This window comes from Anopheles funestus, chromosome 2RL, assembly GCF_943734845.2.
Source record: "Anopheles funestus chromosome 2RL, idAnoFuneDA-416_04, whole genome shotgun sequence".
Classification (NCBI taxonomy): domain Eukaryota; kingdom Metazoa; phylum Arthropoda; class Insecta; order Diptera; family Culicidae; genus Anopheles; species Anopheles funestus.
The window spans coordinates 32,679,240-32,696,741 of record NC_064598.1 but is presented as its reverse complement, the minus strand read 5'-3'; the positions used below and the strand labels follow the sequence as shown (position 1 = coordinate 32,696,741).

Genomic DNA, 17,502 nt, shown 5'->3' with positions numbered 1-17,502 from the left:
AATCGTGTGACACATAAAAGGAGTGTCCTGAAGTGTCTTTAGCATCAGCTAGAAATCTTGCATCCATTAGGGAAATGGTGCAAATGAATTTTAGATACTTTGGATAAGAAAGTCATTCGAGTTAAGATGAGTTACCGACCGGTGGGGTGGTGGATTTAAGGCAGCAAACTTGTAGCATTGGACAGTTATTTGTTTGAATAATTACGATGGCAGGCAATATGTTTTCGATCCGGAAATCGAAATCTACTTCATCTTAACGACTTGGTATGATAAGAAATACATTACAATTAATTGGAAAATTTTTATTTAATGTACATGCTTTTTAAAGAGTTTTATGCTTTTATGTATGAAAATAGATAACAAGCATTTTGTACAACTGTAAAATGAAGAAATTAGCAATCGAAAAGAATAATTATATTTTCTTTTTCGTTTCACAATAAAAAATCTCCTTGATGTGGCATTTTGCATTAAAATAAAGCAAATGTTTATTTTTTGTTTTCAATAACAAAGCTTAGTTTGTAACCGCACTGCTACAATTTAAATCTCAGCCAAATATCCTTACAGATCGCAAGTAGAAACGACAATAAAAAAGATAAATGGATCTTACTATTTTTCTAATGAATTCTTTAACCTCCCCTCGTATGAAACGATGTGCTTACAAAATTGAAACGAAACACACAGTGGAACGAAATAATCCTCGCCGTTTTGCTTCACACATGCCATCCGCAAGCAGCGTCCGGATCGATATGGCACCAGGCAACGAAAGCATGCTCAACCAGGACGAACCAGGCAAAAAAAAGGGGTGAAAATGAGATTTTCCACCACACTAACTACAAATCCTTTGGGGCAATCCAACTCGAACTAGTTGCTTTTTTCTGTTTGCTGGTAAAATCAACGAAAATTGTGCCAACATTAAAAAGGCTTTCAGCGGAAGCTGTAAGCAGCGCGCATGTGTGCCTTTTGTTTGTTTCTCATTAGGAATTTCTGCTACCGTATTTTTGTTTCCCCGTCTATGCTAACTATTTTACAGCCACCGTCTCTTTGTGGTTTTATTAAAGCATGCACTTGTTTGGGGGGAAATATCTCTCAAAAGTATTTTTTATACGTTCTCTTTCCCTCTCTCTCGGACCACTGAAATGTAAAGGAAACACACCATCAAGATGTCTTTATGTGTGTCTTTATGTATTTTAAATTGGCTTATCATATTGTTGCTGTTGGCTTTACTATGGATTCGTCTTTCGTTGTAGAAGGGTGCGTCTGCTGGCATACAGTTTTACCTTCCCAGAATGATACCGTAGAGCAAAGTGTGATAGAAATGTGAACGGGTAAGAGCTTTTTCAAGCTCTCGAAATAAACATTAACCCATGGAACATATCCACACCCGTGGCTGGTGTATATGTCGATACGTTTTCGTTCGGTACGTGTTTATAGAAGACAGCCAGAAGCAGAACTTCGGTCTTGCCCGCGCTGCAACAGCAGGAAGAAAAAAGTTAAGCGAAATGTTGACGAAACGTTCAACGAATGTAATACCCCAAAGCCGAGTCTCTGCTAGAGATACGGATACAGAAGTCAAAAAGTCAATGAAAACACCATATGATCTTGTTTGAGAAGCTAAAGGGTGCTAATTTCATGTCGGGTTTCTACCTCCTCCCCCCTTGGCAGATATAGCATGGCAGCATCCTTCCGAGCCATGGAATCTCCGGGCACATGATCGAGTAATTTTCAACTTATATCACACACACCCTAACATCCATCGGTGAAAGGGCTTGTAGGGATGCCTAGTGCCGAAAAAGTGAGTCTAATTTGAATAAATTTATTTGCCTGTTTTTATATGCCGCCCCAGTCACGTAACTTGCCAAACATATTCGCTCATCGCTGGCGCCTACCGGAAGTGGCCGCCGTTTTGCTTTCGAGCGAATGCCAAGACACTCGGCGTGCCGGATGTCTGTGTGCGTGTGCTGAAAAAGAAGCATCACGTACCTACACAACATCGCCAAAAGTGGCATTGGAGCATAACTTCCGGTAGTAGCAGGGTTTGGAAATTTCGCACCGGAAGCGCCAAGGTTCCCGGCCGACCTGTAAGACAACTTTTTTACTTTTTTTTAGTTATGATGGCGAATGGAAGCTTGTAGTTATGCCGTTGTCGTTTGTCGAACCCGTTCAAAAGGGATGGCAGTTTTAGTGGGTTCGTAAGGGTTAAACGGTAATGGCGCCATTTATGCACGAAGCTCTCCGAGCACTCCGCAGGAAAAGTGGTGGCGTGGTCCGCCATGGGTGTTGGTGTGATGAATTTACTTATGACCCGGTATTGCACCGTTAAACGTGTTTAGATGTGGCACTTAAGCATGCTCCTGCTGATCGCTGGACCGGATGTGGATGTGTGGAGCCCAACGGATGAGGGTTAAGTTTGATTTTTATAACCCTTTTTCTCTTGTACGGTGGTCGCAGGATTGTGGCGGTCCATCCGAGGGTCGATAATTGGGTAAGTTTATGGAAAGATTATGTGAAGGGCGTTTTATAAAATGGGTTAATAAACATAAATAATTGGAAAAAAGGCTACAGAAGGTAGCAAAGAATCTTGAGCGTACGGAAGGATTTGCATACAACATATCATATGTGGACGAGTTTATCCGATTCTGGCGGGTTGGAAAATTTAAAGTGATCTAAATTATTTCCTCAATTGCACACTTTACAATATTTAAAGAGAAGGTATAAAGAAAATAAAAATACTAATGGGTTTAGAACTACCAGTATAACTACCAAGCGTTTTAAGCGTTTTTTATTCGTGGTTAATTTTTAAACAATTTTGAAGAGTTGGAGTATATTTTATTATATTGAACATGTCACTATAGAATATATATGTAAAATTCATATTTCAACTACCATAGGATTGTTTAACCCCCCAAAAATGTTATGAAAATGAAGCGTTTCAATCAAAATGACTGGTCCGATAGTTCTAGTGTTAATAAGCATCGAAAAATGAATAATTGAAGAATCGTATTTTCCCCAACAAAACTGATTATTTTATTATTTTCCGTCTGAAACAGCCTTTACCATCTCTTCCATGGCCTCCTAGCCATGGATATTTTATATATTTTATATATAAAAAAAAAATATTTTTAATCAAAATGTCAAATACTACAAATGTAACAGTTAATTCTTTTTAAAATTGAAATTATTAAAACACAATCAAAGCTGAACAAGTTTTTTAAAAAATTCTCCTCATTGATAATTGATATACAAAATAAACTACGGAGTTTGCACATTGAATTACAAAACAAAGAAGCTGCTTATCAGAACAAATCAAAGTTCTCCATTAGCATGCGAATTGAAATGTGCTTCAACTATTTCCTGCCAACCGATTCCGCCACCACCAAAAAACAAACGGAAGCTACCCCCCCCCCCCCTCCCCCTCGCCTGTTCCCCAAAAAGCAAGACGCCAAAGTTCTTCAGCAAACGAACTAGTCTCAAGTAGTGGAATGTTGCTTCACACTCGAGTGCTGTTGCCATTTTCCAGTGTCAATCTCTAGCAATCGACTGAATCCGGAAAGGGCACCATCAAGTGGAACTGAAAGCATCAAACCATGCATCGTCCCCTCTCCGCAGCAAGTAAACAGGGACGACTGATTTGGCTTTTCCGAAAACGGTTTAATTGGTATGGCACAAGTTTTTCCGCCATCAACATCCATTGTCGACCCGGTCGACGAAGATACTTACGGAGATGTTAATACAGAACAGTTCACATCCTTATTCGTATTGCTAGAAGGTTTCAAAAAGGTCTTTCAGCGATGCAAGGCGTGCCAGTTCTACCCGACAATGCTGTTTTCCGAATTTCAATTCAACTCTTTCGACACAGCGAAGGGGTGGTGGATATCGAACACGAGCGTAACTGAGTAACGAAGAAACACGCGCGTAGGATGAAACTTTTCGCATCCAATGTTTTCCTCCAAATGTCCCCTTTGCTTGTTTTTTTTTTTGGTGTTCAATGCAAAATTTCGTCAACCAAATCGAAGATTTTCAACATTTACTTCCATCCACCCTGGATCATCCATTCCCTCGTTGCCTTCCTTTTAAGGATCCGTAATTAGCAGTCAATCGATTTTGCATTCAAATTAGATTCAATGCTGTTCGATTCAACATTCATGACAGTGGAAAAGGGCAAATCTTTGGAAAACCGTGGAACAAAAGGACATTTCGATTGAATGGAGATGGATTTTAATTCCATCATCGTGGCATTTTTATGTTGATTTGTTCTACTTTTATCTTGCTCGCTTTTCGAATAAAAAAGAGGGGATTCAATAGCCAGCACAGTTGGTTTCAAACAAACCCCCGAATATTTGATCACAGAGATCCTTCCTTGCTTGAATGAACTTTAAATTAACAAAAAACGGTTCTTTTTATTAAACAGCTAATTTTTATTCCCCACTACTAGCTTTTCTTCTGGGAATAGGCGACGGGACAAACGCGTCTAGAAGCCGAGTTTTTGATAACGAAGCCGCCTGTTTCATGTAATCTCTCTGGCAGAGTGCGAGAGAAACAAGAACCGGTGGCAATAGTAATTTGTCACTAATTAAAGAAGCCCGCTCTGTTTGATCACAGTGGATTAGAGATGCAAAAATTATGTAAATTTAGCTTTCGCCACCAACACCGTCCTTAATTGGTCGGTTGACTTACTCGCTACCCTCAATCTACTTGTGGCGTAACCAGAAACCACAAAACGTGTTCCACTGAATGTTTACCTAATGAGGATCATGTTCGAAAAAATTTGCTAGCTTATTTATCCATAAAATAGTATAGCTTTTAACCACACAAGTTGTTGAATAATTTATTCAAATTCAGCAGAACTTTTCGGTTCTCTTTTACCATGATTCGTTATATGTAGTAAGCTTAAGCTTCAAATATCTTTTTTTAATATAAAAAAACACTTTCAGCTAAGAAAATGTCTATCAACACATACAAATAATCTCAACTGCTAGAAAAATGTGAAGGCGTTGAACGGTGCTGACAAATGAAAGTACGTGCCAAGAATGGTTTTGTACAAACGGAGCCTACACGTGACGTGTCCGAAAGGCTTCCTCGGATGTCGGATAAACAAACCGACACTCAACACTTACCAGAGTTGAGTGTTGTGCCTAAGTGTGTGGCATGTTCGCTTGAGTGAGCGAAACCGAAATACTAACTAGAAGCTTTTCTCCGGAGACTATCGAAACAGGGTCGTTCTTAGATTCTTCTGGCAAATCAACCTTGGCACACCTCAAATATAAAATGCACGTTTGGCCACAGAAAACCAAACCAGAACCATTTAATAATAGCTTAAACGTGTCCGGGTCGAACAGATTATCGACAAAAAAACGAACGAATTTCTACCGCGATATGTTGTGCTTTAAATTGTAAAGTACAGGAAAAACCCCAACCAACGTCAATCTCACCCTGTGGCACCCTAAAGCAACTCTAGATTATGTCAAAATTTAATGCATACCGTGTAGCGCAGCTTTTGGTGAATTTTATATCCCACTTTACCAACCAAAATTTCCCAAATATCCACATCAGACTGTGCATGAATAAATGATAAATCAGCGTCAATTTATCAGCAAAACCATCGGTCCCGGACCCCATTGGCACACGCACGACCAGAAGGGCATTTACTTTACGAACATCGATTTATCGTACGAACGCTTTCCCGCAGCCAGAGGAATGAAGCTAAAAAAAATATCTAAAAATTGAGTATCCCTCTCTGCAAAGTCTTTTATTTTGTTCGTTTTATTTTTACTCTTTTGCGTGCCCCCAAAAAAAATGCCAAACGGACGAGCCCTCGGGCATGAATGTTCGTTCGCTCAATCAAAATCCTATTAAACGATTAGCCCCTCTCTAAACGGTTTATGATTATACATTTTAATATTCATTTGGCCTATTAGCCCACCCATCCGTGTTTTGCCCGTTGCGGGCGTGATAGAGCAATGGGTTGCGGATTGACAAATCGTTGTCACATAAACTAACGTATAAAATGGTACCTCATGTACCGCAGCCCTTTTCCGACTCTTGATGCAAGGACGATGGGCGATGGAGGGTATGTGTGTATGAGTGTGATGAAGGGCCATCCTCGGAACAACTCTGCAGCAAAATGCATTTCCATTTCCCCCCCCACAATATCCTCCTCCCTTTTCTAAACGGTGCCAATAATGGGTGTCTAATGGTGTTGTAATTTTGTCACATCCGCATCATTGTCGCATGATCATTTTACCGGCTCGCGGTCATTTCACTTGACCTTTGCCGACACCTGCAAAAACCAAAATGTGCGAAATGAGCATTAAGTGCCACCGACCTACCTGTCCCAGATTGCTGAAGCCGTACTTGTGCGCGATGGAGTCGGCAAAGTCAGCACCACGTGGAATATACACGGCAAACTCGTTCATGTAGATGGCGGCGGGCCGTGCATTTTCTCGCTTCGGTTTCGCTGCTTCCATCGCCGCCAATGGAAGTGGCCCCGCTACATACTCCAGCAAACCGGCGTTGATCTCATCGGGCGTAATTAGATCATCGCTACTACCGTTGTAACTGGGCACTACCGAAAGCCGCCCATTAACGCTTCCATTAGCGATGGTGGCGTTCGGTGACGCGTCAACTTCGCGCAGCGTGATTGCAAACAGTGCTGCGAGTGCAACAAAGATCCACCGGGTAGTCATGCTTCTGCCACCGCTAGCGTGCGGATCCGGTGGAACGATGGCCGGACAAGGACTGTGGCTGGGTTGATGTGACCTTCGGTAACGCACAATCGACGAGAGGCATGATCGCGGCTGTTGTTGCGATGGTGACGGTACCGCCATTGTGTGCACGTCGCAGATCCTAGCTGGTGGCTGCGGTCGGATCGAAGCACTGACAGCAGCAACACCGTTTTGCGGCGGAATAGCGATGGGCACAGTTGTTTTCACGATCGTTAACACTTGGCACGCTCATAAACGCTAACTTTTCGCTTCCAAGGAACCCGACACCCGACACAGTGAGACACGCACAAAAGATCGGACAAAAACAAATCAGCCACCACACTACGGTTCGATGTAAATGGAGCGCGAAAAACAGGTAGGAGCAAGGAATATGAGGTGAGGAAAAAGGTCGATGGAAAACCAAGGAGTATGTTAGAAAGTGGAACAAGTGCTGTTTTAGAAGGAGGCGCACTATTTAAAAAATGGCAACGCACTGCGTTTCACACTATTGCTCGTTTCACCCCGAACATCTTTTCTATACGTGCGGAAAAACAACAAACGTGGGCCGTTTCACTTTCAATTCATCATTTTGCACCAGCTTTCTTGTTATGCTGCACGATCACTTCCTTTGCTTGATGACATTCGGGCAGTGTTGATCTAGAAAAAAAGGAAATAAAAGAAAGAAGAATTCTATTAGTCAAAGTATAAAAAATATTAAAACAAATCGTTAAATTATTACGATAAAGTTCTTATTAACTCGCATAAGACCATCGATCGGCATACTTAACCATTTAACACTAGCACAACCGGATCAGTCATTTTGACTTCATTTACGCTTCATTTTCATCACATTTTTTTTTTGGGATAAACAATCCTATGGTAGTTTAGTATATGAATTTTACATATAAATTCTATAGTGAGATCTCCGACAAACAATAAAATAAATTCCATCTCTTCAAAACTGTTTAAAACTTAACCAAGAATAAAAAACGATTAAAACCCTTGGTAATTTTAGTGTTACTTTAAACCTACCATATAGCGTGCATTAATTTGACGAAAAACGACATTCAAATATCAACACGAACTAACCAAAAGCACGAAGTTTTCATTAGTGGCCACAGGTAAATAATCTTACCATTTTCAACAGTAACCAACCGTCAGCACAGGAATGAACGACATCATCAAATTAAGTTACCCTCCAGCTTAATGGAGGGACCACCGCCCATCACCGGTCGGCCATAATCTAGCCATTTTCCCGCGAAGAAAATGGAAAATTTAGACGTCACATTGTTGCATTTGACCTTACCAGCTGCAGCAAACCCAGCTGACTCTGTGGTTAATCAAAATGTAAATCACAAGCGCAGCTTTTACCAGGCTACCATTAGCTTTGCCTTCAGATAGACTCGACTTGCTCGTACCCGGTACCCTATTATCTCTAGCTCGCGGACAAGCTTAACAGCAACACCGATAAGCCTCTGTCTGTAGCTATCACCTTCAAAATGGCAATGGAAGGATATGAATGCCATTGCAGCTACGGAAAGAAGAACAAAAAAGTCCGATTTTTTCACTGTACAAAGGTTGATCACATAAACAAGCCGTTCCGTCTCAACCCTACACCCATACAACAATTTCCGAAGTACGCGTAGTTTTGCACCATTCTTTGCCCGTGGATCATATGCTTACAGGATGCTCAGGTGCGCAACCGTGCAATGGCTGTGGCATGCTTGTTTGTACTTCTTCTTCTTTTTTCCATCTCATGGAATGCCTAACCGTGGAATCTTATGAAGTTGCGATTCTAGTTTTTTCCCGCCCCTGTCCCGGCACGCCCAACCATGGGAATGGCCTTAACATGATTTGCTTTGGTTGTGCTTTATGAAGGTAAATCCGAGCACTTCCATTATGACGCTATCAGTGTCCACGGTAACACTGCCCGAAACCCGATGGCTATCGCGGAATGTAATAAGATGTAATCAACATGCCCCAGTCGCGTGTACCCTGCTTTGTCGGTGTTGCGTTGTCGGTGTGTCTACTGTTTTTTGTTGCAAAATATCAGTCTACACAGAATCACGACGACATCATTTGCACTTGCTTAAGACCGGGTGGGTTCAGTTCCCGAAGGCGATTTTGTTTTCCGTGGCTACTACCAGCTCTAGTGGTTTCAATGACCCCTGAATGAAATATATTCTTTGCTTTAAGAAAGATAGAATTATGAAAACAAAATACGGCACAGCATAATACACTCGTAAATGCTTTTGTTTGAAAATTTTTCATTCAAAATAAAACGATATCCACGCAATTTGTATGGAGAAAGAAAAATTCGTTTTTCAAGTTATCCACGGTTTTTTTATATGTTCAGTTGCGGATCTAATTGTATGTGCAATAAGAGCTACTTGTGTCATGACAATTACAAGGACTCCTTGCTTGCCATAAATCTAGTTAGTCATTAAATGACAAATCTAGCTTTCTCAAGGCTCTTAACACTGGAACTACGAAGCGTTTTAAGCGTTTTTCATTCCTGCTTCATTATTAAACAACTTCAAAGAGTCGGAATATATTTTATTATTTATTGGAGATCGTACAACAGAAAATATATGTAAAACTCATGTTTCAACTAGCATAGGATTGTTTAATTCGGAAATATAATGTGATGAAAATGAAGGTAGTCCGGTAGTTCTAGTGTTAAATAAAACTGAGAGCGAGAGAATGAGAGTGAAAATGAGAGCCACAAAGAAATAGGACAACACAAACAAAAAAAAACAATGTTTTTTCTTCGAGTTACAGTTCTAATCATCTGCTAATACTTTTCTAACTAATAACTTCTAACTAATGAACAATTTTTTTCTGTTTGTACTGATGAAAAACACAAAAAAATACCTCCAAAAAACAAACATCACAAGCACGAACTTGACACTGGTATATCTTCTTTTAAGGATATCCTTAGGAAATTAAACATTGTAAGCGAATGTTTAACCACTGCAGCATAATGTGCCATTGCGTGCCACCAACCTAATTATATGTTTCACATAAATGAAATCCCAACATCTCAATGTCACTGCCAGTACGCCATTCCGAGACGTGAAGTTTTTAATTATAAATATTTAAATGTTAATTAATCCACCGAGCCGAACGACACGCATTTTGGTTACGCACACGGAACGGCACACGGAAACACGGCATGGTGGAAAAAAACCATCCAAATCTTTCGCATTCACATTACAACGCGTAACGAAAATGTTTCGCACCATCGTGCACCGTTAAAAGAAACCACGAATTCAGTTGATTTACAAAACCGTCACTTCGTATCACTGGACCGGGGTGGATTCGAAAAGCAACTTACGCTGTTTTCCTGCTTTCCAAACATTACAGATTCGCAAGAAGTACCCTGCACGGAACGCCGTAATGGTCCTCCACCCCGCCCCGCCCGAAAACCTTCCTAACGCTCGTTCTAATATTTAAAACATAATCAACATTTGTCAGGTTGATTGTGCCACCGGGCGCCACCGGAAGGCCTCCATTACTTCTGTTTTCCTCCCATTTCGCGCACTTCACCCAACAGAAAAAAGGTGTTCTGTGTGCCGGGAATTACGGTACGAGTGTGCATCGTTTTCCTTTTCATTCCACGGTAAGAAAAAGCGTTTTCTACTACTCCTTACATTCATTTGCGTTTCCTTCAGTCACCATTTTACCTGTGTGTGGTGACGTACTTTCGTTTCAGCTCAAACGCGTACTGTTCTGCCGAAAGCTGTTTAAAAAGCAACAACAAAAAATTTTGGTTCCTCTTTTCACCTCACCTTATAAAATTTTCCCTTCTTTCTCTTTAATCGTTCAAGCATCAGGGGAAGAAAAAAAAGTACGACAAGGAATAACAACCATAACGGTAGGTCCACCGACACAAGTTTTTGGACGGGAGGTTCACGGGAGGTTTTGTCAGAACAGCTCACAACCATAATCCAATTAAGAAGAATGAACGATGGCTGTATTCGGTGGAGCAAGGGGGGGGGGAGCGCCTGTTTTCGGTTGCACGCAAAACGGAAGAAGCGTGTTTTTCGTGATTTAATGTAGCCCCGTGCGGAATTCTTGGCCAGGTGCACGGGTCGTCTAAATTTTGCCAAATAAAAAAAAGAAAGGTGAAATAGAATTTAAGAAGTTCCGATCTTGTTCTGACTCCAAGGTAACTGAAACTGGTGGCTAAGCGGAGATGAATGCGTACCAAAGACCAAACACCTGCCAAGGACACCAGGATGAGAAACGTACCATGGCGACACAAATCTAATCGTCAGTACGCCAAGTATTCGTTTCCCGTGGGTTTTTCCATTCCTTGGGGCCAAGCTTCTGCGCCTGATTTAATGGTAATTAATGGCAGCTTGAAACGTAACAAGAAAGTGGCAATTCATCTGAACGACACAACAACAACAAAATGTATCAAATACATAAGCAAACAAATTGCAATGAAAAATAAACAAAAAAAAGTAACAGAACAGACACACAAGTACGATTCAAATGTTTCAACGTTAACCAATGTTTTAGGCAGGTAATTTGTTTTTCTCGGAATAATTTACTTTTTTTCTTGCCTATACCATTGTAAAATGATTATTAATCTTTATTCACACATCAATTTGTTTCCGAATAATTAAAATTTTATAAAATGCATGTTTGAAAAAGCACGCTCTATGGAATGAAAATTAATATGTACTGGTATTTTTAAGCAATTTATAAGGATCTATTTGTACCGTTCTGATATTCGAAAACTGAACCGAGCAAATAAAATTATTTACAAATAATTCGTTTGCTTGAAACACTTCATTTATGAGTAGAATCTACGAAGTACCATGCGCCTCCATGCGCCAGCATTTGCACCGTACGAGTAACGAGAACTATTACAGGGTTTATCAGGTCAATATGGCATCTGAAAGGCATAGTTCGCCGGCCAGAACATGTATTTCGTTTTCTGGCAAGTATTTCATTTGCCACAACATGAAAATCCTGTTGCCCAATATGATTTTAGAGATTATTGCTTTAGCTTTTTCACCGGGATTGTTGCCTGCTCCTGCTCGTTATTTGTACCATATTTTCTAATTTATTTTTTATGCTTTTTTATAGTTTTTTTTTAATCAAATCATATCATTTACCAAAGGGTGAGGGCACAGCTTTACGCTGTTGTGCCATTTGAAGCAGAATTTTTTAGATTCATTAAATTATGAGAAGTTTTATCACGAACATTTCGAAAACATATGTAAGTGCCAGGTTTAAAAATCCCTTAATAGCGTAGAATGCAATAAAACGGTTTGGTATTGTGTACGGAGTATAAAAGAACTAATAAACTATTTTTTGCAATGCAATTATACTTCCTCAGTTCATCTATTCGAAATATATAATTGCTGGAATAAAAAAGTACCATGCTAAATTTTTGTTTGTTTAGATTTTGCTCGGATTCGGTTTGACACATGCTACACATACACATGCATGTTTTCGAAATGTTCGTGATAAAACTTCTCATAATTTAATGAATCTAAAAAATTCTGCTTCAAATGGCACAACAGCGTAAAGCTGTGCCCTCACCCTTTGGTAAATGATATGATTTGATTAAAAAAAACTATAAAAAAGCATAAAAAATAAATTAGAAAATATGGTACAAATAACGAGCAGGAGCAGGCAACAATCCCGGTGAAAAAGCTAAAGCAATAATCTCTAAAATCATATTGGGCAACAGGATTTTCATGTTGAGGCAAATGAAATACTTGCCAGAAAACGAAATACATGTTCTGGCCGGCGAACTACGCCTTTCAGATGCCATATTGACCTGATAAACCCTGTAATACGTCTTTCAAGCTATTCAGACAAAGGAATAGGATTGTAATTTGTTTTTCTAAATAATATAATGAAAAATTAACTTACTTTAAAATATTTTTAACTTATAATAAATAAGCAATTTCACGATTCTTCGTGCTTACCGCAAGTTACTGGCAAACCATTCACAAGTACACCGAAATGTTTATTATTTAATTTGTATACTGTACAAAATATTTGTATTGCCCATAATAATTTTTGCCAGCAGTTTTTTAAAAATTGGGAACCGCATTACCTTAAAACCCATAAAATATTAGATCATCGATAAAAACATTTCCACATCTTCTTTTAAACAACATTTAAAATCTGTTTCTTGCTTAAATCTTGTACGATTTTCACAGAAGCTCTGTAACAACATTTAAGTGACATTATGACAGACCCTTTTAATACTTTGCATTACTTAGCATTCAGTAATCTGTTATAATCCTATCCCTACACACCACTTATACCCGATAGGCCACCGATGTTACACTTTTCATGTAACCCTTTTAACACACCTTTATTCCTTGGGTTACAGCTTAACCTCCCCAACTTGGTTTCGCTACCTCCTGTATGTTGACCATTTTTTTAACGTAGAAAAAATAAGCTTTCTTCCAAACTGAACGAATTGGAAGGCAGTATCAATTATTAGCGCACTTCTGAAAAACACTCTCGCTTTTGCCGAGAATGTTTATGTTTGTGATGAATTTAATACACTCGAAAGGGAATATTTTTCTCTTCCATATAAAGGGAGCCACTAACAAAATACATTTGCTTGAAAGCATCCTTTTTAAGTTTTCCCAGGGACGTGAAAGTGCTGGCGCATTAGATGCCATAGAGATCTGCTTCTAACACTTGGTTGTTACAAAGAAGCAATCGGGTTTAGATAAGCTGGGATGTTAAAATAACAAAACCATCCGCTCATTTTCCCGCAAAAAAACAGGCCCACATTATTAACATTCTTCTGTATTGACATGGACACAGTGGTGGTGTGGTCTGTCTGTGTCAAGTAAGACAAGCAATCCCAACACAAACCTATTCGGCCAATAAAATCCGTAAACCTACCATTTCTGGTAGGGTATGGTAGTGGGCAAAAAAGAAAAGGCAAAAACGCATTTGAAGTGTTTTTCACCTGTGGAAGCCGATCTCAAACCGACCGTCGAAAAGTAGCCAAGCCATTTACTGCCCTTTCTTGGAACAATAGGGGAAATTCACGGACCGTATGATTGAAAGGGATTGTCAGCAAAAGGAAGAGAAGAAGAACAAAAAAGGAAACAAAAAAGAATACGCCCGTTGGATGTTATTCCAAGTAACGACTTACTTTCTTTTCGGGTGGAAAGGTAAAACAAAACGAGAAAAACAGAAGAACACCGTGGAACTGACATCCTATTGTCTTCCATTTGGTCAAACGAATGCGGCCAGCAGTACATATCGGTGTGGGAAAAACAAATGCCATTTTGAATGATTAATCAAGGGCAAAAGGGCAGCAAAGTAAAAATCACTTCAGCTATGCAGAAGCACGAGATTTCGGACGCGAGGTAAGGAAGCGAAAGTTTTATACATACAGCAGTCAACGGCCAGCGAGCTAACTTATGCGCCGACGGGTATAAAGTAAACATATGGCAGGCGACCATTTTCCATTTTCCAAAAAAAACCCCAATCCGAAAACGGGAAGGATAGTAGCAGGCACCTCAAAGCATCTTTGTCGTGATAGATGATCTGCAACGTGCTTTTGCCTGCGAGGCACGAAGAAAAAAAACCATCCGCTCACGCCTTAAATGCAGAATGTGTTCTTTTTTTCTGCGAGGGTTTTTTCCCTTCGAAATGGAAGATTGCGCAGCTTGAAGGATATAGCTTGGCGTTGGTTTTTTTGTTCCTCTCCTTCTGTGGATGTCGATTTGCTCACTTACGACCATTGCTACGCCCCATAAAGCACATGAAGTGATGCCCTACTCCCCCGTTTTTCCTTACGTGACCCCATGTGTCATCGTCTTTTGGAAAAAGCTTTTGCCGTAGGGCGCACCAAAAAAAAAGGATAATGTTCATCAGTGTGACCTACACAACCGACACCGATGTTTGGTCTCGCTACGGTCAGACTACAGTCGTTCATCCATGGGTACGAGGGTCAAAAGGAAAATCCTTCGAAGAAACAGGCTAAAGGATAGGGTATGGTGAAGATAAAACCAGGCACAGGTTACTTCATGACCGGGGTCCACATACACACACTGACATACTTTTGCGCTTCAGTCAACGACAATTTGTAATAGCGCAAAGCACCTTTTTTAACCTTTCACATTACCACATTACCAGCAAAGCTCACGGTTCACGCTAAGCTGATTTTGATGCAGGTTTCGGACTGGTTTACCTTTTTTTCTCTTTATCTTTCAGCGACCAATTCGAGAAAGCAAACTTTGTCACATATGGGTTCATCAAAAAGGTATTTATGTTTAAATTTATTTGTTTGAAGACAAGTCTGTAAAAATGTAAATTAAACAACATCCTCCAGGTGGCTCGATTTTAATATTTTACTTTACTTAAAATAAATCTAAACATAAAGATTATATAGAATAAATATAGCGTTATCAACCGTTAGTATTCTACCCCAGAAAAAGTGTACAAACCGAAACATTCTTTTATTGATTCTCGCTCCTTCCGGATCATTCGTATTTATCCGTCACAAATAATTTATTCAACCGGTTGCGCTGGATCACTCACTTCACTGACAGCGAGAGCAAAAACAATCGATGCATATCCAAAACCTTGGCCCATCCGTTTCGCATTCCGGACATAAGAATGATTTATTCAAAAGCATTATCACTCTCCATGCACAAACGGACCGGGTTCGATTGTTTGCCATTTAATTTCCGTTCCCGTTGAATGTCACTGCCATCAGTGGGTTTGTTGATGAAGCTTCGTACATTTTAGGGCACTATCTTCTCTGGACCAGCTTCATGTTTAACGTCAAGCGCATGCACAACGTCAAAACTTCGTACCACTGATGATGTTGATAATGTGAGGAGGATCTGTGCTTTTTTTTAGTGCACGTCTACGATCATAATTCGTACCAAACGAGATAATGGATGCTTTACCAAAACCAGCAGCAACGACATCAACAACAAAGACACCTATCAAGAAGGTTTAATTTTGCCGCTTGTCAAACACTGCACCACTTTGATAGAAGATAGCTGTGGGAAAATGCAACCCTTAAGTATTTTGCCACTCAACAGAAAAAAGGACTCTCGTAAAAACACTAACAGCGTGCTCGATAGAAGGTGATACTGTCGAAAAGAACACACCTATCGACAACTACCTTTGACGAGTTTCTATGCAGCACAACGGGGCAAGAACTTCAACAAGATATTGATACGACGCAGCACCCCCGGAGGGAATGAAGCACAACAAATCCGGCCAACGACGACGACGACTTATGTTGCCGCTTGTTTGATATCAAATATTGAAGATATAACCCGTCCGACAGTGTTCGACGTTCGAATGAGTGATGCCCCGAGCACTGAGGCAGTCGAGGTTAATGTATTCAAACACCCTAAAAAGACCCTCGACGAGTCTTAGACGTTAGATGTTAGAAGACGTTAGAATAATTTAGTGATCATTGACAGGAACGCATTCGATTGGGACATCATTTTTATAAAAGAAATAGTTATACAAGTTAAATATTAAGATTTTCCCCCAATATAATGATACGTACATAAAACAGCTTATACGGATTGTTTATATATAATCCAGAATATAATTTTTTATTTACCATTAATGGTCATATGCTATCATTCACTTCCACAGAAATGTCACTATTATTTTTGCAGCATCTTGTCAATGGGAACTCCTTCTTCGTGTATTTATACTTCCGATACCGACCGCTTCACACATCCTTCACACATCCTTCACGACACCGAACATCATCCACGTCCCCGCCCGTGCTCACAAAAGCCGGGATAGAAACCAGGGACCAGAAAGTAAATATTAATAAACTTCCCACTCGACGGTAATTGACAGTTTGACGGAAATCAACTGTCCAATTACATAACAAATGACCGGCCGTCTTCAAGCGAAGTTTGCCCTACAGCAGACTTGGGGCCACCTTCTGGCACACATTTTCATCATACACACGATACTAGTATATGTAAGTGTTTGCGGTGGCGAGAAGTGGTCAGAACAGCTGTGGGCACAGGCGGATGCATATGGGCATCCGTCTTGCTGTGGTCAAACCGACATGACGGAAAGTCAACAAAACCCGGTGGACACTACCCACATTCGTGTCCACATTCGATCATCAAATCATCTCTATTATTCTTCGCACATAACGTACAGCGCATATACAGCGCAACCGGACGGAAGGTAAAACTTCCTGGTTTTTCCGGCCAAAGAACATTATTCATACGTAGATGCACCATCTGGAACCATCTCCGATGTGATAGTGGGATGTGTGTTTAGGTACAACCTTTTCCACCTTTCACTGGATGTATGTGTTCCTTTTTTTTGGTGTAACAAGCACATGTACGTGTGCTACCCAAGCAGTTCTATTAGACTTCGAACATTTTTTTAAGAATGGAAGGAGACAGGAGTGCTGGAAATACGAACATATAACAAAAAAAACCTATCCTGCAAGACATTCGCGTAAATCTACCTATTGCCTTGGTTATGTATTTCGTCCATCACTCTCTACATTCCTTCACGACGTGTTCCTGCATTACGTTCTGCACACAGCCCAGATAGATGAGACATCTTTCTACCATTAGTCATCGTTAGATGATTGATAGTGGCCTTTGCGGTTGGTAACCACCTGAAAAAAGATGGGAACTGAATGTGTCATGGCCGGGTGCTCACTAGCATCCTGGACACGGTGCTGTAGCTCTTGCAGCTTTATCATAATATTATTTTTATTCCCACACATCCTGTCATGCCCATAGTGTCCTATCAGTAATGGTGAGAAAAAGAAATCCAGAAAATATTTTCCGAT

The 17,502-nt window shown here is 40.2% G+C and overlaps 1 protein-coding gene across 6 annotated transcripts in view; it reads right to left on the bottom strand.

The window, feature by feature from the left end:
• The window catches only part of LOC125764278 (furin-like protease 2), a 365,455-nt gene that overhangs the window by 105,872 nt on the left and 242,081 nt on the right, over positions 1–17,502 (bottom strand). For all 6 annotated transcript variants that reach the window (XM_049428341.1, XM_049428340.1, XM_049428342.1 and 3 more), the window contains one exon: positions 6,327–7,358. In XM_049428341.1, the coding sequence (XP_049284298.1) occupies positions 6,327–6,824 (498 nt within the window). In that variant the 5' untranslated portion in view covers positions 6,825–7,358. The remainder of the gene's footprint in view (positions 1–6,326; positions 7,359–17,502) is intronic.